Genomic DNA, 26,907 nt, shown 5'->3' with positions numbered 1-26,907 from the left:
TTTTCATTTGCATGTACTTGTTTTATTCACGCTTTCACGTACAAAAGAGGATGAAGGAAGGAGCGAGACGATTTTGGATTACCGAATATGTTGAAAGGGATTCAAGGTTTGATCCTCGGGAGATTATGGTGTGCTGCCAAGTCACTGGCGGCGTATTTATCAAAGTTCTAGCCTTTATTTGACTTATTGACAGTGGCAATGCACGTGGCCTCGATCATGAAACGAATGTATCTACACGCACACGTATGTTCCATGATTTTTCTTCTAGGAAAAATGTCGATCCTAAAATGGGTCTTGAAGGATGATAATGCGCCATCGTGAAATCAGTTAAAAATAAGCATAGGTATTCTAACGGGGATTATCAATCTGCAACGGCAGAAGAATTTCAACGAAGAAGAAGAACATTCCCATTTCCAAAACTACGGAATTGTTATATTTATATTCGACACTTTTTCAAAATAAAAATAAAACACAAAGCCTCGAGATCCTGTATACATTATTCCTTTTACTTTTTAAAATCATTCCAAGATGTGGTAAAATAATGCGATAAAATTCTTTATCAATGATGGGCGCGTATAATAATAGTAATAAAAACAACAAGACTTACGGTACCTACTACATTAAAAAATGATAAAATCTCACTCTCGTGTTCATGGATGACCTGTATATTTATAGTATTTAAAATTAAACGGAAGAGATGTTTTTTTTTTTGGTCCTTCGATGAAACCTCTCCGGGCCGCTGCAACTCGGATTGCCAGATTACTTACTGTTACTGGAGATCTCGAATTCGTACCTTCCGTCTGACCGCGTTGCTGTAACCCTCCTTATACTTGAACCACACGTCGCTCCGCGATAAAGCCTGCCTCGTTCCAGGAGATACGCTATTGTTCTGTCCGCCGGTAGATTCCTGATTCTGGGGCGACTTTTTGACCACCAAACGTCCGAAGAAATCGAGATATTGCTGAAGAGAGAATTAACAATCATCCTATGCACGTCTCCTTTCTTGCATTTCGCTTGTGTCGTTATTCTAAATTCCGTGTACATGCCGTAACGTCAAACCTCCACAGCCAAACAACAATCAATGCAATGGGTTTCGATGCGATTAATCTTCGGACAAAAAATATCGTCCCTAGTCAGTTGGGTTGGCAAACTTTTGGCGGGTCCTTTTAATTTTGGCGACAGAGAGTGACCGAGGTTCCGACTGAGCCATCGATCACTGTCGACGTCGACACCGTGTCAAAGTGAGTTTTAAACTTGATTTTCTCAACCTGTCAAACATCGGTATAACTGCAGCAACAGCAGCATCAGCGTGTAGTCCCAGAGAGTTTCTATACATGTTGGTCTAATTCTATCGTTAGTTGTTTATGAGCTGCAGATCGGAGCTGGCAGCTGCACGAGCCAAGAAAGATCGCGTATAAACTAACGTAATTTCGAACGATGTTAAGAGTAAAAGTTTTATTTCATCCGGGATTTGGTGGGGGTGAGTTTTTTACGCCTTGGCAGGTCCGAGGCCCCGCACACATTCAAGAATGATGCAGTGTATTGTATAATCGACGTAAGATTTTTACATGTAGGTGTAGATACGTGGTCAGCCCGGGGGTTGGAAGAAAATACGCCAGAAAGAACGAGAAGATTAAGTGGGGATCCGGGAGGATGAGGAGGAAAAGAGAAGGACAGGGCGAGGGTGGAGGATAAGAGGGAAAGCGCGGGGATGGAAAAAATCAACTTTTATTTGCCGGCAACGTCGTTAAGGGTAAGTGGAGGACCAGCGGACGTGAGGGGTTGCCGAGGGAGTTGCGGGGATGCCCGGGGCGAGGAGAAGAAACAAGAGGGCGCCTGGACGTCGCGGCGCCCACCCTCCCAGTCTTCAAATTTTACTTACACGTAAACGTACTTTGTTGTTCCTATTTACAACACGTATTTACGTTAACGACGAAGCAACGGTCTTACCACGGAAACTAAACTCATAATTTCTCCTCCTTTCGCGATTTGTAATAAACGCTGTGAATGCAACGTACCCGTGGTCTTCGACCTGACAAGCAACGCAGCGTGAAATTTCGTGTGATAAATTATTCCGTCCAGGGTGTTGAAGTAAGACGACATACCTACATGTAATACGTTATATATTTTAGCGCGCGTAAAACTAGCCCGAGAGTAATAAAATGTCGTCGACGTTTCTGGTCGTGTACCAGAAGCATTATCACCGGAATGGTGGACGACGCCTGGAGGTAGAGGAGGAAGAAGCGAAAGAGGAAAAGGAAGAGGACGAAGGGATACGGGGAAGGGGCGGAACGGCCAGATTGCGACGTCCGGCGTCCCGACGCTCCACGTAGCGCCGCGCCGCCGCCATAGACTTGAACCCCTCGCGACGCCCCCGCGATTACGTCCCTTTGGTTAAACTCGACTACGGTTGCGATCCCTGCCCAACCCACGCGATTCAACCGTCTATTTCATCCGTCCGTCCACAGCATCCGTCTTTAGCCATCCGAACAACCGACCGCCGCGATCCGCCGGACGATGATGCCGTTGTTCTGTGTCCCTAATGTACCTACGGGCTATTATACCGTTTCTATCCAACGTCGTACAGACACAAGCGCTATGCCATCCGCGTCTCTCCTAGCTTCGTAGCGTCTGTGCTGCGGGACAAGATGGGCGGAGAATGAAAGGGAATAGGAGTAGATGGCATTCCGCCGTTCGGAGCAACGGACGATCGGGTGGGCCGGACGTCCGGATTGACAAATTAATACGGGGGAACTTTTCCGTTTAGCTATAGGTGTATGTTATATAAACGTGGAGAGATGTCGGAGAGAATCGGCGCATAGCTGTGCAATTTTCCTGCACTTGTGTTTGCCCGCATACATCGTTATCCGTACGTATAATATATACATTCCCGGTGGTTGCGGACTCGGGTCAGGGCACGCCGAGGGTGTACTAGCGATTTCTCAAGAACCATCTGGACAATATGTACGCTGGATTAATAGTAAGTGTTTGTACTCAATACCGAATGCCCCTTGACAGGGTGATTATGCCGAAACAGAAACCAGCGGGGCTTGTACGTGTGACATACGTAGAATGAAATTTTTATATCTACAGATGCGGAGAATTTGCGGGAAAAAGAGTAATTCACAGCACTGCAATTCTCGTTTTGAACCAAATGAAGAATTGTTTTTTTTCAGGCGCACGAAAAGTTCTGCGATTTAGAGCAACTATGGTTTCTTGGTTTTCGGATTTTCATTTTTCTTTAGAGTGGGGGATGATTTTATTATCAGAGGATAGAATTTATTCATCCGGAAATATATTAACAATGATATCTATTGCAGGACGTTCAAAATCGCTCCAAGCTTTGAGAAAAATCAAGACAGGAGAGCAGCGATGTGTTTTTTTTTTTTTAAATTTCAAATCGACATTTACCTAGCGCCCAAAGAACATACATACCTATAACCTAATACGCCGTAACGCGTGGACAGCTTTTTTGTCATATCTCTGCCGATATTTACCAACGTGAAATTTGACAAGATTTCAACACAAAGTCAATTTACTTACAATTATCAGTGTTTCTCAGAGTACAATACTTCCACGTTATAAAATGGAAAAAGAAAAAGGAAAAATACGTGGTTCCACGTAAGTTATCGTGCAAGTTTTGAAAAAAGATGGCGTGCCATGTTGCACCGTCGGGGATGATTTGAAAGTTCAAGAAGAGCGGGAGGGTGGCTGGCGGAGGCGATACGGATAGAGAGGCATAGGCGGGTACGAGAGGCTATTATGCTCGCTCGAGCGAATCCCTATTAAAACGTGTTTACACTGGGCTCAGGGTTGACTCAACCCTCTTGCTTCACCCCCGCAACGTACTCCGCTGACACTCGCCTCCTTCGTCTCGACGCTGCTGGTGCACGCAGCATCCACCGCAGCTCGTGCCGTGCACAGTGTAAACCACCCCTCTCCTTCAGCCCTCGGCCATCCCATAGTAATGCCTATCTAATTGTCGCTTGTATGAATAGTGAATCCCGAAGCACTCGGGGGCCACCAGGCAGATCCAACCTCGCCCAAGGGGAGGGGGATTCTCCTACGGCCACCGAAGTATCACGTATGATATAAACGCACGCTCTGCATGCGACCCCCGTTCCGTCCTGCGGACTCTGTAATGTGCGTTGTACCCGTGTGTGCCTGTGTATGCAATAGTTGTGTGACGACGCGTTCGGACGACGGTGTCTGGTTGAATTACCTTCAATTGGTAAAGGACGTATCTTGTACGAGTAGTTTTTGAAGCGTAAAATATGTAATGCGGTTCTTAGAATTACACGCATTATGAACGATGGAAGATATTTGATAAATTAGAGATAATATATATAATCGAACGTAAAGAATTGATCTTTTATGTTTCAATTAAGTTGAAGTCAAAGTCATTGAACGGGGGTGGGGGAGGGGGGAACAGCTCGTACGATCTGAAATCATACTCATTTTTAGGAGTTATTTTTTTTTTAAATAAAAAATGAAAACACTTTGAGCAGTTTAAGTATGAGGGATTTACTGTTTATAGTTTCCAAGAACATTTTAGCGTTTATTCATTGAAATTAATAACAAAATGGCGGCATAGCGCGTACAAGTTGCGAACGATCGCGTTTTCAATCCGGTGACGCAGATTTCTCGGTTCATTTTTATCAGATCGATTTGAAATTTTGACACAATCTTTAAAACTTTTTTTATCGATTCGAGCTCAGGGCTGGATTTTTGAATTTCGATTCGAACAAAGAAGCTCCTAAAAATAGGTACGATTTTAGACCTTCCAAACTGTGCCCCCCACCGTCCTCAAAACGAATTGAGAAGCATGCGTATGCACCTAGTGTAGATTTTATAAAAAAACCACAATAATCAATTTTTTAATAACTTACTAGCCGATCACCAAACTAAGAGCGGGGAATCGTAAAGAGTTTGAAAAAACTCCAGCCGTCGTAGAGAATAAGTGAATTCAATTTATGAACAGACTGTATAGACATTAAATATATATCACATACCAGCTAATCTATATTGTCATAGCGAGCAATTATACGCCGTTATTGCTAGTCGACGACGGTTAGGTTCGACGAATCGCTTCTTCTGGTGCCGCATATTTGACCCGGGGCATCAGCAGGCCGGCGGCCCGTTTCGATATCATAGATACGTTATACCTAAATATATATACAATGTCGCCTATGGATGCTGTCAGATACGACGACGATGAAATGGAAATTGTCAGGGAATTATTTGAACATGATTACAGTATCGTTACACAGTTTAGTTATCCGGAAATTCCAAAACAGCTCCGAATACTATTTGGCGTGCAACAAACAGGATGAAGGATGAATTACAATTCTGGATCGCATTTTACAGATCAACTCGATGGTTGTTTGAATTTTCCGATAAATTGGAAACTCCGGGCTAATGTGGTTTGAAAAAATGTTGCTATGTTCGTTTCTACAATGAGCGATGAAAATATAACGATTTCTAAGTTTCTGTGATAGAAATTGTATACCCTATAAATGTTGCAAATCGAATAGAAATTCAATCGAGAAATCGACGCCCGCATAGTCAAGACCTCAAGTTTTGCCAAACTGAATTACCAACTTATCTCTGGATCGTAAATTGCTTTAAGTATATACCAAATTACCAACCAACAAGTAATTTTATCTACACAATTTAACCTTGTTTTTAATTCCGTACACTGTAATTATCGACGAAAATTGAATCAATGGTGAACAATTTAGCTCTCTATTAGAATTTCTCCGTTGTTTCATCCGAAAGGAAAGAAAAAGATGTAATGAAGAATCGTAGAAATTTTATATATATATATATATATATATATATATATATATATATATATATAAAATATATATATATCGTATCGCGAATTAGTTTATATATTACAATAGTTATTATAGCTATATAATGTATGTTCAGACATCGGCGGTGTTTCACGCGATCACTCTGGTTAAATTTGCACAGAGAAAATTGCGCTCGGATTCTCGAAGTATAATGACATGGCGTAACGTACCAGAAACCCAACCCAATCCCTCCGTTAATCAAGACCAAAGACAATTTCGGGAGTATTGTAGCTCATCTCAATATAATAATTGTATTGGAAGCGATAATTAATTTTGATTAAAACCCCCCGTCAACCGTCCCAAGATTTACGATCGCCGACATAATTTACAAGACACGTGCGGCAGACCTAACTAGTAACTCAGATTCATTAATGCTGATATGAATTGGCCAAAATTGCAAATGGCGAAATTTCAGCGCTGATACACTCGACTTATTTGACAGTTTAAGCGACGTTATACACAATCACCAGCTATTCCATGTGTGTATTACCAATATTCTTACGTAAAATAATTTGCCAACCACCAAAGAGACGGTAATTTGCGATAAATTTTTGCAACGAATTGCAAACGGTAGAGATCTGAATGAGAATGAACAAACTCACATGTGATTCCGGCGTCACCTGCGTTGTGATCGGCTGCAATCTTACCAGATGATTTGGTACCGTCGGTGTGCTCGGCGTATCCGAATTTTTCCGTGTTTCCGGTGGTTTCACAGACGCTCCGGCCTTGATATTACTGTCCGATATCGCGGTGGCGACAACCTCGTACTTCTTCAGACGGGCAGCCTCGATTTCTCTAACGAGAATCTGTTTCACAGCGTACGTAAGACTGCGCCGCGTTCTACAATTCGGAAAAGTTCCAACCTCTTCCAAGTTCCTGAAAAATGAAAAATACGAAAAGTGAATAAACAAGCAACTACCCAGTTTTCTACCGCGTATAAAACCAGAGTAGATTACTGAACACATCTCTGAAAATGAGAACGGGGGTTTCTTTGTTTGAGAATGGTTCAGCTGTAAAGAGCAACGAATCAAGAATCCCGGTCTTTTGATGCAGGGGAGATCAAGCTGAATTCAATAACACACTCACGGTTCAAGATTGTAGACGTAACCACCCTCCGGAGTTTTGTCCTGGAACAGATTAAGCCCCAGGTCCAAAAGAACGTTCACGAGCCTGACAAGATCGGCCTTCTCCGCGTGAGAGAATAGGTGGTAAGAAACGGACCTTAAGGACGGCGTGAGTAGATCCGTGAGGAGCGGGGCCAAATCGAAGACCAAGGCCATTTTATCAATGCCAGAAGCCTGCCGGGTCACCCTCAAAATGGCGTTGGTCCGAGCTAACTTTTGGTTCACCTGTAAACAGCAATTTTTTCTCTCTCAAGGAATGAAAATTTAAAAGTGACCGACCAAATGCAGAATAAGAAGGTGACGTTCTTCTGAACGCTTATTCGTTCGCAGCGGATTGTAGCGGTTAAATTATGCGTATACACCGTCGAATTTCAATTGAACGTTTTAAAACGTTCTATTGAACTTCGTCGAAGCGCATAAATGTAATTTACAATGTTGACGACACGTGCGCACCGAAGTCGCACCGTCCTCGTTTAAAAAGAATACACAGATCAATTTATGCAAACGGCAATATCCACGGAGCGAGCAGCAATTTCTTTCCACATTATGCGATCCCAACTGATGCGATCGCTACGACGAGTTGGCATGACAAAAAGAGAGAAAAGCGGGTATATATCTCGACCCATCTTTGTACCTCCAACCTGAATACCTTGTACAGATGTAAAGCGGAGGTTTTTTTTCATCCGTCGACAATTTTTTACCTTGCGCTCTCGTCCGCGTTGAGAGATAAAAAAGGCATGTAAATATCTCCGTATCACAGAGCAATTATCTCGGGGAAAATGAGCTTTGCTTAGTCTTGGAGAAGCCGGACGTAATATTCGCGAAAGTGGCTGACAGAAGGAGGTATGTATTATACATATAGAGTAAAAGGTGTTTCACACGTGTTCGGCTAAGAAAAAATCATAAGTAAATCCAGGCACGATACCGTGGGTGAACTTCAATCGTCCTCGACGTACACGAAGTGCAATGTGCATCGAACGACCGCCGTTAACCCGTCGCTTTCGCATGACCTTTACATTCATGCAATCGACTCCGCGCCAATTGTTGCGCAAAAGTGCAGCGTTTCACTTTATCCAGTATTCCTACAGACCCGACTTCGCTGGTTTGTTAATTTTACGAACTTACTGTACCTACGCATGAAAAATTATCCGCAAGATCTCGAAAGTGCAGGATATTTGCAATAAGAGTTTGACTCCGGTACAATATGAGAGAAGGAATTAACTACTCATTCTTTCATAAGCACGAACTGGATGGTTCACCCTAATCATAGACATTATTATGTCGTTTCTTTTCTAGCTTAACAAGGGGCGAGAGATATTTTCATCTATCAACCTACACACGTGAAATATTTTTCTTACACAGCACTGACTTCAAATTGATGCTAAGAATCAAAATTAAGTATTTGAGTCGCGCAATGATTCACCTTCGTGTGTAACGTATGTTGCTTCAGGCGCATCCGTGACACATTAAGCGCCGATTATTTATTATTGTAATTCGCGATTATATTATAAATACTTTGTGCAGAAGTTAGCTTTGGCGCATAGCCAATAACACACCGTTAGAAACGATGAAAATTATATCACGTCTGATAAAACGGAGCGTAAATCTCAACTTAAGCATTAACGTTGGTACAGTAAGGGAAACAAAACTTTTCAAAACGATTCCAAAACATTCATTTATCGATTCGAGTACGGATTTCAAATGAATTTCTGTCAAACAATTGGAACAGAAGAATCGTAAAATCGCGTGTTCCCGAATAGCTGATGATTGGTGGATTAATTACCAAGCGTCTGGAAAAATCGCGAGCACGTGTGAATCTCTCTTAAGGCTCGGATGTGGGAGTAAGCGTAAAGCTCATAAGGTTGGAGGGGAAAGGGGCTCGGGGAGAGGCGTGTATGGCAGGGAAGGGGGATGGGCGGAGGTCTAAGCTGAATAATTCAAGCTCTCATTAGGGCGACAAAAGCACCCTGATGGATAGCTGCTTGGCTTTGCTGACGGTCGTGCAGCATACACACTGCAGTACGTATATAAACGTACCGCATAGGCAACGGGTAGAAACACACCAGGAGCTGACACCACTACGCGCTCTCTTTACAAGCTAAAACACAACACGACTCAGCTCAACTCGACTCAACTTCGCCTTTGTTTTATTTCGAATGTTCTTTCATTTCTTAAAAGGTTCTACCTTGATAATTAGCACAATGCGCGGCCGTATTAATTATTACGCGCGCTAATTACGGGAGGATAAATCGCTTGCAAGGGGTAACTACAGGGCTGGGGGTTGAAGAGACGAACGGGGTGGCCGCATGAAATGGCGAAAGGGACGCGGGGGCGAGCGAGGAGAGGGAAATAGCCATTACCGTTATTGCCGCAACAAACGTCCAACAACAGCGATAAATACGCGGAGTGCCTGACGTTACAAATGTCTCTATCTCTTCGCCCCCGTCTCTCTCTTTCTCTCTCTCTCTCTCTCTCTCTCCCCATCTCTCTCAGAGTTATGATTATTTACAAATACAAAACACCCCGCGACTGGAAGGGTTAGTCTGGATTTACTCCGGTTGATTTGCCCGCGTATAAACAACGTCCCTTGATGTGAAATTCGAAGGTACCTTTGTAATAATGTAGGTAGGTGTTGCGTACGGTCAACATCATCGCCGCGGAGGACCGAGGTGGCTGCCACCTGCCAACTGGCATCGTTGTGCGCCAGTCGTATAATCAGAATTATTGCAAATTGGATGAAATCGAGTAAGCCGGTTCGGCGGTACCGCGTTAAATCTCAATTTCAAATGAATATCCATTATTACTCGTCTCGAGAAGAAGACGGCACGGCGCTGCGGAAAGTGACGTCTTTTGATGCCGGTCACCAGACAAACTCGATGCAGCAATTAACTAATGAACGTTATACTGTAAATGTAATCTTTTACCTTGCATTTAATTATTCATATCGAAGGTGTGTCACGGTGCAAGAGCAGGAATAATAATTACGAAATTTAGGTGTAATTATACAGGAATTTGAACTTCAAACAGAGCGGTTCTTTACTGGCTAAAATAATTTACGCTAATTGTTAAAACAGTCGCGTCAATCACCATGAACTGCCTCCTAGTGGGTATTATAACATACTGTTGGTTCACTGCGAAAAGTCAGCCAATTTATCATGAATGTATGTTGTATATCTTCCAAGAAATTACCGTATAAACATTACAAATCAAATGTATAGTAGAAGCAAATTTTTAATACAAGCAGTTATAGTGAATATCTCCGTGGAAAATATGTTCCGGGAAATCGTAAGGTCACTTAACTTTCGAGTTTACCAATTCGTTCAGTTCCCAGGAAAACAAACTTTGAATAATAGCAACATGTTAGAAATTCTATAAGGATTTCCACTTTACAAATGCTTTATGAATGCATGTGTGATACGAGATATTTCTTAAAATAACCGACCTTATTCAGCTATCACGAAAAAGTTAATGCACGTTTGGACAATAACAAAATTATGGAAAGATACAAAAGGCAATTTATGTCTTTACACTCACCTCTTCAAAATTCCGGCTGTGTCAAAAGTTTTAGTAAATTGTACTGCCGAAGCTTCAAATTTTGAATAAACCATTGAACAGGGGAATTGTCCAAGTCAAGTCTTACTTACCTCATTTTCAACAGTAGGGTAGGTGAGCTTTGGATTCTGAATTCCAGCGAAAGCAAAATGCCAAGCAACAAATGCGTAGTTTGAATAAGGCATCAGATTCCAGGTCTGCTGAGACATCACAGTGTCGTTTAACACATCGTATAACTGAAACCAGTCCAAAGCTGCGGCGACGGTCTCCATTCCTTCGTCTCGAAAAAGTATCTCAGGATAATTATGAAACACACCTCGTACTAGGAGGTCTGTCTCCCCTGAAAAAAAATTGCATTTCTCATTCACATTGAAATTTCCAACGATATTCTTAGCTTTTCAAGCTTCAGACAATCTCTTAAACTCTTTGCAATCTAAAAATAACGACAATAATAATAATAATATTCTCACCGCCGTATGCCACTTGTAGAATTCTTTGAATCCTCTCCTTAATATTCATTGGCCCAATTTTGTCTCGTGGCACCTGCAATATCTCTCTCCAACAATCGAAAATTCCTCGCCTAACATCTTTTGGGGCGATAGATACTTTCTGGCCAGCCTTAATTCCACCCATGTACTGTAAAGCTCCCAGACAAGCTCTTACATCGCACCCTGATTGCTCTGCTAAGCTCACAAGGGCACTAGGATCAGCATTTAGTCCCTGCCTGTGCAGTATCTCCATCAAACGACCAGCCAATCGTCCAGCACTGACACCACAGACTGGAATTACCAGGGCGATTTGCCTGAGAGCCCTTCAAACAACAAATTACAAGATTGTAAGCTGGATGAAGAACAAATTCACTATCGCTTCAACAATTGGCTAAATTTTCATCCCAAAACACTTTAAAATAATGAATAACTCCTGAAATAACATTTACCTCAAAGACGGAGCATAAGCATCATTGCAGATACATATAATCGGTCTTCGACAGCCTGTCGATTCTTTTTTTTCTTTTTTTTTCTTTCTTTTTGGTAGTTGATCAGTATCCTCTTCGAGGTTGCCATGAATGAATTTTAAAAGAATATCTATCGACGCTGGTGGGGCCCCGTCTACTTCATCCATGACTAGACAATTTGGTTTAGGGTTTTTCCCCATGACAGCCTTCATTTGTGTCGCAGAGTAGAGTGCTGCCCTTGAAAGAAATAAGCAAAACCAAATGAAGTACGATTTAGCACCAACTTATAATGTCGGTTTCAAAAACATGTGAATTTTTTGACGATTGTCTCTACATATGAGATAAAAATTGGTCGCTTGAACATACTTGAACTCTTTGGTGCCTCTGTCCGAGCTTGCATTTACATCAATAACATTGTATCCAGCGTGTTTAGCTGCCAAATGTGCCAAAGTAGTTTTTCCCAACCCAGGGGGCCCACTCAGCAATACTATTCTAGGTACTGGAAACCCTTTCTCATCTAAGCCCTCGACAGCTGTGTTATTTTTTTTTTTATCTCCAAATTTTGGCGCTGTTTTCATTATTCTACGTCTGACGGGGTCACGATGGAATACGATTTTATCCCACAACTTTAACCAGCGAAGGAAAGTTCGATTTACGCCCTCCTCCGAGAGAAGTTCCATGTATTTGTGAGGACGATATTTGTCAACCCATAATTCGTGACCAAACGCGGCTGGAATCAACTCTGAATTCCCAGATGCCTCACTCATTTTTTTTGCAGCATTCACCATCTATTGAATCAATATTATGTGTCATTACAGAATAATTAGTATTGCATTGAATTTGCTTTTCATTCCCGAAACAACTATTCCATTTTAATTCTACTTACGATCTCTTCAGCTTCTGCCTTCAGCTTACTGAACGAAACGGACAAAAGGCCAGATGCTGGACGACTTTTGACTACAGTACATTTACTATCACTCTTCACCCTTATGTAAAGACGTTGACTGTCACTACATCGAGTGACGGCGACAAAATTCCAATTTGGAACTCTCATAGAAATTGAATCTTTTTTGCTGTCTCTGCAAGTAAGTAAAAAAGCGATTAGTAAAGGGATTGTACAAAATTCAGAAATTGATATACTGATACTTGATCGGTTACCTCGGAAGGTCGGAATTTACGTTCATGGGCTTCCATTTATCAGCTTCCCGTTTTCTGCCAGCAACAATTTTTTTTATGATTTCTACTTCTTGATCCCAACAAAGTTTCTTCACCTTGGGCTCACAACATGCAACTGTGAAATTTGAAATTATTCATCTATTGGATTTTAAGACTGAGCCAGGATTGAATGGAAAGATCCTGGAGATTTCAAACAAATTTAGTTGAATTGAAAAAACGAGTAAATTAGAATGAACGTTACCATCTTGAAAATCTTCATCTCCAATCAGGTCCTTAAGATCTCCAAATAAATCTTCAATCGTACGTTTATTACTAGTAGTGCTCGGCTTATCAAGACCATTTTGCGTAGGTAAATTTACGCTTTGTGACTGATCAAGCGGAATTGGTGCTACTTCTATTCTTTGCGACGTTGGCTTCGCAGTGCTGACTTCACTGGTCTGGGAAAAGTTTAACTGCTTCTTGCAACTTTTTCCTGTAAAAAAACAGTTTGCGAATAGAAAGATTTTCACGCCTCACCAGTTTGGAATAGTGGAAGAATTTATCAGAATAAGATTTCAATAATATATCAGAATCAGTACAATTTCCTTTCTTATAACGGCTGTTGATCTGATTTTTGTTTCAGTCTGATGCAAAATAATTTAAGAAACATTAATAATACACATTTTTCTAAACGCGAAAATGGAATCCAACAATTTCTTCTTGCAATAGCGAAATTCACAACGAAAATACGAAATAAACCGCTGTGAAAAGATTGGTTAGGTTTGGTTAGGTACCTCAATTTTTCAAGTTGGCAACATTCAATCCCAGAATAAAGGAGAAAAATAGTGAACAGGGTTCGCTTTTAATCTAAGAGACTAGAGAACGGTGAATATTTATTTTAAACCCTTTCAATTTTTTGGTGAACTACATCTCATGTTTATTATCCGTAGAGGTTATGTTTTCTACCTTCGATTTCCCTCAAAATCTCGTACTCATCTTCGTGAACCAAATCGAACTCCTCGTCAGGGTCTGGAAACTCGTCAGCCATTTTTCAAATCGTCTGGGTAAGTGACCAACTTATTAATTAATTCAAACAGACTAATCCGATAATTTAAACAGTTTGTCTTTCATAACACCATCCTGTCAAAGCGCGCGCGATAATTTCGTCGACGGCGATTCCAGAATCAGCGGCGTTGCCGTCGAATCACGTGACACTGGCCACGTGACAACAGCCACGTGACACAAACCACGTGACACAAACCACGTGACAGCAACCACGTTCTGTACAGCTGTTTCTTCCTCTGTTTCAAAGTGGCGTGTGAATTCAAACATTCCCAAAAGCCAGACGCGATGGAGTCGCGACTCATTTACAATTATTGAATATATTTAACACTATGTTTAAAAAATTTTATAGCAATAATTATCCGCCAATTAACTGCATGATAAAAGCGATATCGCAGTGTTGATGATTCGCTTGAAATGCGGGAGAAACTTTATACTTCTGATGAATTAGTGAGTCTAATGTGCAAAAAGAGTGTGAGACGGTTACGGTTTACGGTCAGAGTGCATGTGGACTATAATCGAACTCGCGGAAAAACTTTACCAGCGTAAACGCGCGCATGAACTAATGAAGCGGGGTGAAATAAAACGCTTACCATGCATTGTGCTTGATTGAGCCATTTGGCATGATCTAAAATTTTCAGCCATGTGATGAGAGGTGTGGATCTTTTTTTTTATCTGTGCCGTGTACGATGTTTTACGAAAATTGTTAACCATTTGGGTAACGTAACGTCAGTTTAGCTACGGTGGTTAGTTTCTAGTTGAGCAACGTCGATCGGGATAACTCTGCGAGCCTCTATTCGGCGCAATTTACGGTAAGTAAATACAATGGATGTAATCATCCACCGTATAATGGCTTAACCAACGCGCCTACGCAGTTTAGAAAAGATAAATTCTATTCTCCGTAAGAACAACGTCGATCTTTTCACGCGAAACTTTGAAATCAGCAATAATATTTTCTATAAAAGGCGATACAGGTTATAAGCACGTGCACAAGTGTTACATACGATTATACGTCATAGAAGAACGCGTTATCAAAACAGTTCAACTTTCTCGGTATTAAATACGCTCACACTTTGTTATCGATCATTGACGAACAGGCACCGAACGTGCAAGCGAATAAGTAAGGAGGCCAGAGAGTCATTCTAGGGGTCAAAAATCACTTGGACTGATAAGAAACTTCCCAACCGGCGATACGTAGCATCACTTTTTTTCTAACATGCTCAATTCGCTCGTGGCCGCGTAGAGTTAGTGGCTACTGGGTATCCGGTAGAAACAAGACGCAACTGACATCCAGTTTGCACCAGAGTAATAGCTTCATTCCAACGTCTTCTACCCACGCCGACGTCCCCGTTAAAGTGAGCTGGCCGTACTGTCAACAAGGAAGTTTCGACGCCCGAGGAAAGCAAGCGGCTGCAAAAGCCTCAGGCATATCACGTCTGCGAGTAAAGTAAAACTGGTATGCAGGTTTTGCTTTTTTCGAGGTATTATTTTTGCTCGGAATAATTTTCTCACATAACATAATCATCGTGTTCGCATGCTCGTAAAAGGGCGCACGCGTCACTAGGGTTATATAATGCGATAAGATCAGAGCCGTTATAGATTGCCAGCATCGTCGAATGGGTTGTAATAAAAAAATTTGAACTGTTCAAAACTTGGTCCCTTTTTTTGAAACATCACATTTTCCACTCAAACGTGAATTAGTTTGAATTCAATGTGAAGAATTCGTTTCTGGAATGCAGTACTAACTTCAATGTGGCCACTGACACATATTTATGTATACATATTTAAAAGAACAATGGTACAAGTCTACGTATAAGTCCTAGTCTTTTGATGTAACAGTAGGTATGATTTTTATCGGAACCCACCCATCACAACTCTGCTAACAAGACACTAAACTCATTGTCAGTGCCTTTCACAACCTGCGTTAAGCGAAGAAGGTAAGAGGCAGTGAAATTACTGAAAAAAATGGTCAGCCGGTTATATACATTATACAACGAAACAGTCGGTGAAATTTTAAACTTCAATTATTACGCTTATCTAGTTTTACATTCAATTTTATCACCAATTGTAAGTCTAGCAAAGTGTTCGTCTATAGATATTTAAGGCAAAGAATTACACACTGTATCTACACCGACAAACCCAAATTAGCCACGCGCACACGACGTAGCTTTCAAGGTCTCCTCGTCCTTCTTTATAGATAGAATTATATGTAAGGTTTAGATCGAAATATTTCTTAAATATTCTGTGGAGATCAAGTCAACTCCTTCGATTTGTATAATCATATACAGCTCGGATCGAGCATAAACGAAACGTACACGGCATAGAGAGGTACAGATAAAAAAACACAAGCATGCATGGTTAAAAACTTACAAAGGTTTTTCTGCGATTTGATGTGTATAACAGAGTACGAAATGCCTGAAAGAACCAATAATATTTACTTTTGGTTTTTTTCCTTCATTATAAGTATATCTACTCGTATATTTGTACGGGATATAATGCTTGGTAAATGCTTCACTGTTCTACCTCTAGGCTATAATTTACCCGGTTTTTCATTGTATACCGCAGATTAATGGTTTCGATGCGTTGACTGCATTATCTGAAAATTGCAATGAGCATAACGCTACTGTAATATTATACAATCTGATTAAATTCCGTTTCCTATAATAGCACCAACATCCCGCGAATGAAGAATAGACTTCCAGCAGCATGTGCGTCGAAGCGTGAAGTAACGGTTGAGTGTCTTTTAATCACAATTTTTTTTCAACAGACAGAATTCCATAGTAGGAAATATGCCAAAAACAGTATTACTGTATTAGTCTAGACCTGATAACTTATGATTAGAATTTTCTTTATCCACCTATAAACTACCAAAAGTACTCGGTACATGATTTTCATTTTTATCCTCCGACGAATGCCTTTATTAATGCCTCGATTAAGCGTGTCGCCAATTTCCGGTGAGAAAACCAATAATAATCCGAATATAATGACGATATCGCGAAATTCAGTTCGGTGTTATTAATTCGCCGAATGCCAAGAGATCACGGGGTTGTCCGTGTTTTTGTTTCCGTGGCATCAAAGTGTAACCGGGTAATGAGAACTCGAGGGTTCGCATCGGAACGTGTATCCTATTTTCACATTTTGATAGAACCGATGACTCGCGAAGTCGAGGAACGTGGAGCACTTGGTCGTCGTCATAGTCGGGCAGGAGCGACAGTTGAGGACAGCCGAGAAACCCCCTCCTGTGCAGCGATAGTCCGTCCCCTCCAAGCTGGCTGCCCTCTCGGTCGCACTGGTTCCCAGCCAGCGATAACGCCGGCCTCAGCTAATAATTATTCGTGTTTATTCGTAGGACGAGGAGTGACGAGCAACTGTGGAATACCGAGCGCTATCCGAGCGACGGCAACGTGGTCCCCAAGTGAGGAAAATCGTTCTTACAGACGCGCATAAAACGAAGGCTGACGAGCAACGGGGAGTACGACAACTGGAGAATGGTGCGCTCGGGAAAGCCGGTGGCCATCACCGTCACCCTGGTCTACCTCTTGGCACTCTTTGGTGAGTATAATCCCTCCTCCCTGAGTTTACCGGTACCCGTCGGTCCCCGTCGGTCCCCGTCCCCATTGATTCCTCGGACAGACAGAAGGGGACGGTGGGGGAGTAAAAAGAAGGAGGGAGTCGTTGAACGGGTCCGTTGATCCTCCTTCTCCTCCTTCTCCTCCTTCCCCTCCTTCAGCCATTCTTCGCGATCAATGTGTACTCTCCATCCTGACATTCAGTTAACGAGTTTCGAGCGTTAAAACCACAGCGGTGACGGCGGCTTTCATGCTCGTCGTTCGTTTTATTTTTCTTACGTTAAAAATGTATCATTGCCTCGTTTGTTCGCGGTATTTCCATCCTTGGTTATAATTTTCATCCGAATTTCCAGGACTCGTGAACTTTAACGATAATGTTTTCATTCTGTCGCAGGTTCCTACTGTCGAATGGCTCCAGGTAAATATGCACACAATCGTCGACGCGTACAGTAAGTTGCAATTATCCATTTCCGGGGATACATTGCGCGTTTATCTATAATAGACCGGTCCGGCTACTTCCCGTCACACCGAACCCTCACTCGGAAAACCATCCAAATAGTCCGCCTCGGGGACTTGACGATGTCACTCGGCAAATCGGAATACAAACCAACGCTTAACTACACCAATAACGCGACGCTACTCAAACCGAGTCTAGACTCTGGACTCTGCAGTCTCCTAATCGCATTACCGGCCACAGGCTAAACATGAGATGACCGAATTCCTTCTGCCCGCCTGCCGATGGCCTGGAGTAAGGTGTCCGATGAATCTTCTAGTTTACAACTAGACTCGAATGACGCATCCTATCTTTCCTAGGCAATTGACCGACTATAATATAATCGCATGTGTTCGTAAACGGGGTTTCGGGAGACCGTTATAACGGCTGGAAGAAAGAAACGAAAGAAAAACAATAACAGACAAAGAGCAGGAAAAAAATCCGAAATGGTACGCGAAGCAAATCGGCCCCTTGTCATTTATAACATGAAATACGGAATAAAGGGCGGGAAATTGTGGCCGCCTCAATACGGCCGTTGCTCCTCGTATAGCGGCAGTATTCTACCCGAAGATTGACCGGAATTCCTGTTACGAGTGCCTGACTTTAAAGCATGGCAGAACATGTTACACGAGGTGGAGCTACTACGTGAAGCACACTTCAGGCTTGGATTGACCGAGGCCAAAGCTCGTACCTTATTTCGAATGGATCATTTTTTCATCATTTTCAATGCCTGCTCGGTCGTTGAGTTTCCTTTTTGAGTATAATTTGAAACGGATAATATATATTTAAAAAAAAAACGACAAGATGTTTGCTGAAAATTTCAATACAACGTTGGGAGTGATAACTTAATTATTTACCGTTCGCATTCAAACACAAGTCCCGACGTCAAAATTACTGTGATACGTAGTTCTATGTAATTATTCTGACGTAAAACTCTGAAGCAATAATGCCTTATCTTTTCAACGTTGAACTTTAATCCATTCTCGGGTTTTGATTTCGTGCCGTTATACCGCAGTTCGGCGGTCCCAACACTGAAACGAAATACCGATAATGATAATTTACCAACATCATAGGTATGTGTGTATATGTTGCATACTTTTTTTAATGTCTTTCCTGCGACATAACATTCTCGATAAATCTAATTTTCGACATAACCAACCTCACAGTTCGAGATAAAGATTGATAAGCTTGTTTACATATTAACAAAATGCGAACCGATAGAATGAATTATTTGTGAAAAACAAGAGTGAATTGCATAAAAATATCGAGCCTAACGCGTTGGTGGTTACCTCAATATCAGTCGAGATTTGCACGATTTCAATTCCTGCCAATTTCAAAGTAGAATGCCGGATTGGATTGGATTTTAAGTGTATATTGCCCGTGGGTGTATTTCATCGATTGACCTGACGCGATAAATATAAATAGCACTTGATACGCTTGTTGAATGGATAATGGAAAAGGATTGATAACCATGTGGAAGGCTGACGAAGATTAACTGCTGTTTCATATGAGGTAAAAGTGAATGCATGAAGCAATTTAAGGACTGGAATCACGAATGTTCGTCACATCGTGGAAATGGACCTTTACGCTCTGTCGACTACATCGCGTACTTTCCACGCACATATAACATATACAAACAAAAAGTAGGAGTCAGACGCACTTAACGGTACCGACGATCGTGGTCGGGTAGATCTCGAAAGTGATTCAATACCGCGAGCGAATACACGCACCTAGGTGGCTTCTTAAACTAGCAACAATATTACAAACGGGTGTAAATCGGTTTCGGAGTAGACCGCTGCAATTCACACACCGGAAATTATATTTCGCTATCGATCCTCATCCCGTGTAACTGACGGATGCGAAAAAAAAAATTCCGTTCGAGAAGCACGTGCTTACGTGACGCCTTCGGCAAAGCCATAACCAGTTAGCTATTCAATATTGCCAAAAGAGGAGATCACCTGCCTCCGATAGTATAACGATCTTGATGATTTATTCATATCGCCGATATAAAGGTGACCTGTACTTCAACAACAGGGCGACCGAGGAGCGTCAAAGGCGCCCGTATCAACCGCACGAATACCACCACGAGATTACACACTCGCCACGAAGTCCGATTATGTCCTGGTCACGAAGCGACCGTGTGCGTTGCTCACCAACACATGCCAGTTGGCCACTGTCGAGAACCCAGACGATACTCAGTCGGCTCGCGAACTCTTCGACAGTCGAACCGTATTTTGTAGACCCAACGAATAACTTCGCCTTGACGGTTAATGTCACAGTATGAGTATTTCGGAGTAGGACTAATTAACCTGAGACCTTACCGAAATCGGCGACAATTAGACGATGGCAACGAGAAGATCGTGCAGTGGTTTCTTTTTGATAATTTTAGCGGTGGCTGGTGCGGCGAGAGGATGGACCCTGGGCAGTGGACTCAAATACAAACTCACTACTACGCTCCTTTTCAAAGAGGCCGGCCCTCCAAGGGCCGGAGGAGACGTCGGATTTCAGCTTACCGGTGAACTCGCCGTGACCGCGGTGTGGAAGGACCCTAACGACGCGGACACCCTCCTGCTCAGAGTCGAGGTAAGACGATCTCAATTTGAAACATGTTACGTACCTACACGTGGTGAGAAGGAGGCCAGCATGACAGGTCGCAGCTATGTGTTTTCGGTTTCTTTATGCCAGCACGATGCTCTTGGGATGAAATTACGTTTTGTGCCTTCGTTTGATCGGCGAATTATTACCATATTCCTATGTAGACTTGATTGCTGTTCTTGAGGGATTTGTTTCGATGAATTAAAACGAAAGGTGTGCATAATTGATGACCAGCCGATCTGTTCCTGCTTAACGCGCTGACATTCCTTCCACGAGTGACGTGGGCACTGTAATTTTTATGAAGGTTTAAATTTGCCGATGCGTCACTAGTACGCGAAAAAACTTGCCACCAATTCCGTTGTGAGCTAATTGTGAAACTTTAAAGCGCTCTATTATTTCACTCTTATGAATTTTTGTATATCTATTCTCAAGGCTCAGTTATAATTAGTAGAAATGGAATGTTCGCGATAAGGATGGCTGATGGCTGCAACTTGCTGACGATGAGTTGGTATACTTTTTTTTACATCATTTTTTTTACAATAAAACGGATAAAGTAATCTTCATGCATATCCAATGATGATTGCGGGACTTTGAGCGTCACAACTACAGGGGAACTATTAACGTTCAAATCACGTGTCAGCTCATATGCACATCAATAGCTCGCATTCACCCGCATAGGAATAAGCTGACGAATCTTTTTTACTACTAGGTCGGTATAATGCAGACGTAGAGGATACGAGAGGATATCCATAACGTTTTAAAATACATTGGTAAGCAATTGATTGGCACGTGGGAACCTTGAGGATTTCGATGACTTTTGGACTTTGAATACATTGATTCTCTGAAACTTTTGAATACTACATTAAATTAACAGCAATAAATTAGAAACTCAAATGCAGGCAATAAATTCATCTTATTATTAAACATGAAATGAAATGATAGTAAGCTGACACCACGTAGAACGAAATTATTATTTACGAATGTGGCATATAATTAAACTTGAGTTAATTATTAGGTCATAGTGTTTTAGGTCATTGCTAGGAGTATAAATGTATTCAAGTACTTGCCTATGCACATACGCGATGTTGCACGTACATCTAATTTGCGATATGGAAATTCAATGCAAATGCATTGTTAATATTTCTAGACTTTTCATGCTCTCTACCACTATCAGCAATATCTGGAGATTTAATCACAGTCACTGTTGCGTCAGCAGTCAAGGATTCTATCCTAAACACTTCGCGTGTGACCGATTTTCATTGGTCCACGTATTTCATCACTACCAATAGAAATTCAACACACATGGCTCGGGTTAGACTATTATTCTCTTTCTGGGACGGGAATCGATCAAATTACCCTAGTGAATCTGGAGGCAAATATTTACCAAGAAACTTCAATATTTTCAGCTGCTGTCACCGCAGTTATGGATCAAGTCCCGTAAAGCACCAGAGCCGGAAGGTTTCATCGAACACTCCTCGAGGCTGGACGATATTTCGAAAGGACCGGCCCTCGTCCTATGGCAGAAGGGCGAACTAGGCACTCTGTATCTTGACCCATCGGACGAAGCGTCAACTGCAAACCTAAAACGAGGATTAGTCAGTCTTTTCCAATACCGGACTCTGGATGGCGATTACTTGGAGCACGATGCGTCGGGACTTTGCAATGTTACCTATCTATCCGGTGGACCGCACAGACTGATGAAAGAAAAAACTTTCTGCGCGGACAATTCGCTGCCCCCGAAGAAACAACACTCAAGTCCGGTCTTTGGGGTGAAAGTGGAGAGCCTTCGCAGAGCAGAGTACGATCTGATCTCGGGTCTTTTGCCTAAATCCATTCTCAACGAAGAAAGACACGAGATGAGCCTAGCAACTAAACCAGAAGCCAGCACTGCCGTCAGTTCGCAGCAACTTCTTGAGCTCGTCCCTGGGAAGTTGGAGGCAACACCTGTAGTCGCCGAAACTGTCAAGGATGCCATTGTTCTACTAGAACCCAGCTTCAGAGAAAGTTCCATAAGCCTGCAATTGGAGCCTCCTACGTGCCCCGATGCCGGTTGCGTTACGGTTTGTTGATTTCCATGAATTATAGTGTAATACAGGATGGTCACCACCCAGTATAGTATACATGAAAAACCTACCATTTGTTCCACTTTAAGGAAGATCGTTCAACGTGATATCTTTACGGCGTGGAATTTTGTTTTAAAAAAATATAGTAAGATTGCATGCACTAATACCGATATTCTTTTTCAGCTGGGTCAAGTCCTCGATCAAAATCGTGCGGCACTCGCCGAATCGGCTCTGGGATCAACAAAATCTGCCCTAGCATTCCTTAAAGTTTTACCCTTGGTGAGGGAAGCTTCGATCGACGACCTTGCCAAAGTTCTAAAGAGTCCTCGATACCGAGAAATAAAAGCTCAACTTTTGGACGTAGTAGGATCAGCGGCGACACCGACAACCCACAAGGCAGCTATGAAGTCTTTACGGCAAGACGAAATCGGCGATGATACTGAGAGATACTTGTGGGCGTTGTCCATGGCACCAGTGCCGCATCCAGACGTCGTCAAAGACGTATTGAGAAGATCAGAAGAGACGCAGCAGAACGAGAGACTAGCGGAAACCTTGGCCCTGACCGCAGCCGCTTTAGCAAGACAGGAGGGCTCTCCGGCGATCATCGAGAATGCTAGGGTCAGTCTTGAAACCGGACTTGATACTTGCACCGGGGAGGAGTGCAAGCTTCGCTTCTTGAGGGCATTGAGAAACCTGCGGAGCAAAGCGGCCATTCCAACGCTCCTCAATTACGCCTTGAATGGCACCAAGGCGACGAGCGTTGTCGCTTGGCGAGCCCTGGGAAATCTGCAACGGGAACATATAAATCCAGAGGTAAGAACCGCGGCGAAAAGAGTTTTCTATCAGCTTGGAGGGCCTAGAAAAGACAGTAGCGCGAGGACTCTTGCTCTTGACATCATCCTCGAAACCAAACCGACAAAGGATGAACTTCGGGGTCTAGTTGAGTACCTGGCAAACCAGGACCCAGCCTACGAAGTGCGAAGGTACCTCAGCCAGCGCTTAGACCAGCTGGCTGAAAAGGACGACGACTTTGCGGTTAACTTGAAGGAGGCGGCGAGAGCTGCTGCTGGAAAAGTAAACAACTATCACGTTGCGGCTCAGAAAGGCTTAAGCACGGCGTTCACGAGGTCGTTCCTCGAATCACCGGGTAGCAACGGGTCTCTGGTTACCATTCAAGAAGTTCACTCAGGTCTCCTGAAGAGAGGTATCGTCGACGTCGTTCTGGAGACCGACGCTCATACCCAGCAGATCTTTTCCCTGGGACTATTCGCCGGTGGTTTGGGCGGATTCGTTTCCTCGTCTGACAACGAAGTCGCCGGTACCCCGACTGAAGAAGAAGTAGCAACAGCCGGCATGGAAATCGCACTTCTCGGAGTTGGAATACGCCCGTTTGTCTTCTTCTCTGGACAAGGTGAGCTCATGGGCCACGTTTGGTCAGGAACAGCGTCGACTCGGACATCAGCCTTTCAAACACTTGCAGCCCTACATCACCACAAGGAAATGTTGCCTCTGGCTTCCGGCTTCCTAACGGAAATCGACGCTGAGGGTGCCATCAGCTTCGATCTCGCTGGTCAAGTGCAGCTGAGTCTTTGGTCGAGGAACGCTCAGTCCTTGGTTGAAATGGCAGCTGGTGTTGCCGTCCACGGAGCCTCTAGGGTTCGCTCAAAATTCGTGCAAAGTACAGCGGAATTCACGCTGACTGTTGAGCCGAAACTCGAGCTCTCTACCGACCTTGACTTTTCGGGTCCAGTATCGTTGTGCATGAGACTCACACAGCCCCAGTCAACAGCCAGACATCACGTTTACAAGATTGAGAGGATACCCGGGAGCAGGCATAAGTTGAGAAAGACGAGGAGGTCGAGGGTTTCGACCCCGGCAAAGTCGTACCTACTGAACAGAAAGAATAGCGAAATGTGTTCAAAAGTGTTCGCATCATAGTGACTGAAAACTGTTGATTTTTTATTTTTACGAGTATGTATACGGAGCAGATTTCTCATAAGGTGAATTACTATAATCTGTGTGTGTATTGTGTTAAGGAACGGTGATGAACAACGTGTTTCGAGAACTAGTTAACACTACACGAGTGTACGAGAACACTCTGTATCCTCTATGTGTTTTTGTACCATATATACTGATTATGTTGATTGATTAAATTTATATTGTTTTACGAGTAACAGTGTCATTTTATTTAGAAAATATATTATTTACAAGTACATCCCCAGTTTGCTAGTGCTTCTATATCTTTACTCACGTACATGATGAACTATTTGGTAATGCACTTCGCGCTTATTGCTCCAAATCATTTGAACCGCGATAGTAGAAGTCAGATAAAACCTTCCCTGAATTTGAACGAATAGAGTTTATGTAATTAAGGTAATGTGAGGTTTTCATTCAAATTTTAACTATTCGCAATGTCTGTTAAAATTAGATCAAAACCTTACGATTTAATATCTGATGAAGGAGCTTGACAACTGACAAATAGGAATATCGACTTTTCCGACATCGTAAAGTATCCAGCTACAAGAATTTAATGTTGTAATATCTCAAAATAATCGCAGAGAATGTAGTCTCTTCGGCACGAAGTTTCCGTTAAACGTAGCATTCATCAGCACCGTAAAGAAATTCATCGTACTGATATTAGATCGTATTTCTCATACTTAATAAGGATAGTCAAAACTCAAAGGTAGGTATATACAAAAGAAAATCTAAATTCGCAGGTAAAAATAACTACGTATTCTACTGGGTGTTCCCGGCACACGTGTCTGATACTCATACACTGCTTGAACTTGCATTCGACCGATCTCAATATTATTAGAAGCAAAGCAGTTCTGGACTCTGTCCTCTTATCTGCAGCCACACTCTGCCACCACCATGTCTTCGTATCCATACTGGTAAGTCAGGGTTCCCGTGGCATCCATGTAAAGCAGACTGGTTGCACTGAGCCTGGTTGGCACACAGCACGCTCTTCCGACGGGTTTATTGTTGTTGTTAGAATTGACGTTGGCTTTGGCTTCATCGGCGGCCTGAAACGCGGCGTAAACGAGGGTTTGGACGATCGCGTGTTTCGTAGGACTGAGATGGTCACCTAGTGGGTAAAAGCACTTTCCGACGCACTGGTAGGCGTCGTAGCCCTTCGGAGCAACGACCCATTCGTCGTACGATATTGTGGAAAAGTCAACGTACAGAGACCGTTTGCGGCAAGCGTTTCGACGCCGGCGTCGGGCGGCGTCGTTTTTCCACGTAGTAGTGACGTCCCCTTGTTCCTCGTCGACGGTCGACCGCGGTCTTCGGTTCTTCGGTTTGCTATAGCTGAGCAATAGGATCGGTCCTTCGCCACGATGCCAACCATCAACTCTACCGCGTACCCGAAGCCGCAGTACGTCACCGATTCGGCCGAGAACCGCATCGGTCACATTGAATCCTCTCCAAGCATCGTCTCTTCGTGGCCGGTGAACTTGGTCCTTCCAAGGCAATCCGTCGGCCGAATGAACACGGAGAATCATTCCGGCGGCCCCCATAAGCTCGGCCGCTTCCAGAACCTCCCCAGGTTGTGTGATCGGCACGGAGAACTCGAGGACTCTTCCACCATCATTTGACAACGGCCAAGAGATGTGAGCCGGTTGAAGAGCTCGCACGATGTCAGCGTCGGGCCGACGATGGTAGAGCCGCAACATGTATCTCGAGATCGGTTGGCGATGATTCATCTTCGCGGGCCCTCTCACGGTGTGCTTTGCTCTCGCGGTCTTGTTCACAAAACGTTGAGACACCCTGAGTTCGGATGACGGTAAGGTGAGATCGACTTCGAAGGAGGCTCGTGCCAGCACTCTGGTGGACAACCAGGAAAATGGTGCTCCCGTTCTCCAAAGGTAACACATCGCGAAAAGGGCCAGAAGCAACATCGGCCAGTACTGTGCCGACGTCCACATTCTTGAAAGACGTAGGACGATTACCGGCTCACGGACTCTGAAGCGCAAAAATCCAGGAAAACTTCCATCACGAGTCACCGCGAACTCCCCAATTCCTTACCAGACACGGTTCAAGGAAGTTCTTTGAAAACGAGAACGTGCGGTGGAGCCATCCGGCCCGAAACTGGAGTCGATGGACCCCGTCGTCGAAGCCCCTGAAGATGAGGCTGAAGGGAGTCCTCAAATACCCGCCAATCCATGCCACGTTCAAAATTGCCGCTGTAGTTTGTCTTATCGAACGCAGACCTCCACTTGACCGAACGTCTACCCTGGACGGCGTCGCCCTCGCAGCGAGACGAGAGATGCCAGGCTTATCGCCGTCGCGGCGTCACGTCGAGCCATGCGGCTGTGGCTCCCCTTTCCAATGCAGGGGTCGCGCGGACGCCGCGCATCGATTCAGCCCGGTGACGTCATACCGCGAACGTAACCCCAGGAGGTTGGGTATACACGTTGTACGTAGGTACTAGTGAGGCGTCGAGCTGAGCAGAAAAGAGATACACTGCTACGGTTCAAAGT

The 26,907-nt window shown here is 43.3% G+C and overlaps 3 protein-coding genes across 5 annotated transcripts; 1 reads left to right on the top strand and 2 right to left on the bottom strand.

The window, feature by feature from the left end:
• Nucleotides 1–641: 641 nt before the first annotated feature.
• Nucleotides 642–13,908, bottom strand: LOC124300516 (chromosome transmission fidelity protein 18 homolog). The gene is made up of 11 exons (XM_046754719.1): nt 13,611–13,908; nt 12,907–13,137; nt 12,648–12,780; nt 12,376–12,568; nt 11,856–12,277; nt 11,472–11,726; nt 11,005–11,345; nt 10,627–10,874; nt 6,945–7,207; nt 6,461–6,734; nt 642–961 (listed from the first exon to the last, which is right to left on the bottom strand). Exons 1-11 carry the CDS (start codon nt 13,690–13,692, stop codon nt 770–772), a joined length of 2,634 nt encoding a protein of 877 aa, XP_046610675.1. The 5' UTR covers nt 13,693–13,908; the 3' UTR covers nt 642–769.
• A 478-nt stretch (nt 13,909–14,386) lies between these two features.
• On the top strand, nt 14,387–24,600 carry LOC124300501 (microsomal triacylglycerol transfer protein). 3 transcript variants are annotated; one of them, XM_046754698.1, is made up of 6 exons: nt 14,387–14,518; nt 17,056–17,258; nt 17,670–17,693; nt 20,158–20,351; nt 21,770–22,423; nt 22,610–24,600. In XM_046754698.1, exons 2-6 carry the CDS (start codon nt 17,195–17,197, stop codon nt 24,362–24,364), a joined length of 2,691 nt encoding a protein of 896 aa, XP_046610654.1. In that variant the 5' UTR covers nt 14,387–14,518; nt 17,056–17,194; the 3' UTR covers nt 24,365–24,600. The 3 variants fall into 3 exon arrangements, with proteins under 3 accessions (XP_046610654.1, XP_046610662.1, XP_046610647.1); XM_046754706.1 differs by lacking the exon at nt 14,387–14,518 and adding an exon at nt 14,984–15,187; XM_046754691.1 differs by lacking the exon at nt 14,387–14,518 and adding an exon at nt 15,009–15,162.
• LOC124300573 (uncharacterized) lies at nt 24,398–26,806 on the bottom strand. The gene has a single exon (XM_046754808.1). The coding sequence runs from the start codon at nt 26,350–26,352 to the stop codon at nt 25,270–25,272; it is 1,083 nt and encodes a 360-aa protein (XP_046610764.1). The 5' UTR covers nt 26,353–26,806; the 3' UTR covers nt 24,398–25,269.
• Between the last annotated feature and the right edge of the window lie 101 nt (nt 26,807–26,907).

Source organism: Neodiprion virginianus, chromosome 1 (assembly GCF_021901495.1).
Source record: "Neodiprion virginianus isolate iyNeoVirg1 chromosome 1, iyNeoVirg1.1, whole genome shotgun sequence".
Lineage (NCBI taxonomy): Eukaryota > Metazoa > Arthropoda > Insecta > Hymenoptera > Diprionidae > Neodiprion > Neodiprion virginianus.
The sequence above is the reverse complement of the archived record's forward strand: the minus strand, read 5'-3'. Positions and strand labels throughout refer to the sequence as shown.

Bases quoted from the DNA above. Each gene is read 5' to 3' on its own strand.
- LOC124300516 (XM_046754719.1), bottom strand. From the start codon at position 13,692: ATGGCTGACGAGTTTCCAGACCCTGACGAGGAGTTCGATTTGGTTCAC. The intron at 11,727-11,855 runs GTATGTTCAAGC...ATTTCTTTCAAG, and splicing joins AGAGGCACCAAAGAGTTCAA to GGCAGCACTCTACTCTGCGA. The intron at 7,208-10,626 runs GTAAGTAAGACT...TGCTGTTTACAG, and splicing joins ACCCTACTGTTGAAAATGAG to GTGAACCAAAAGTTAGCTCG.
- LOC124300501 (XM_046754698.1), top strand. From the start codon at position 17,195: ATGGTGCGCTCGGGAAAGCCGGTGGCCATCACCGTCACCCTGGTCTAC. The intron at 17,259-17,669 runs GTGAGTATAATC...ATTCTGTCGCAG, and splicing joins CTACCTCTTGGCACTCTTTG to GTTCCTACTGTCGAATGGCT. The intron at 22,424-22,609 runs GTTTGTTGATTT...ATTCTTTTTCAG, and splicing joins CCGATGCCGGTTGCGTTACG to CTGGGTCAAGTCCTCGATCA.
- LOC124300573 (XM_046754808.1), bottom strand. From the start codon at position 26,352: ATGTGGACGTCGGCACAGTACTGGCCGATGTTGCTTCTGGCCCTTTTC.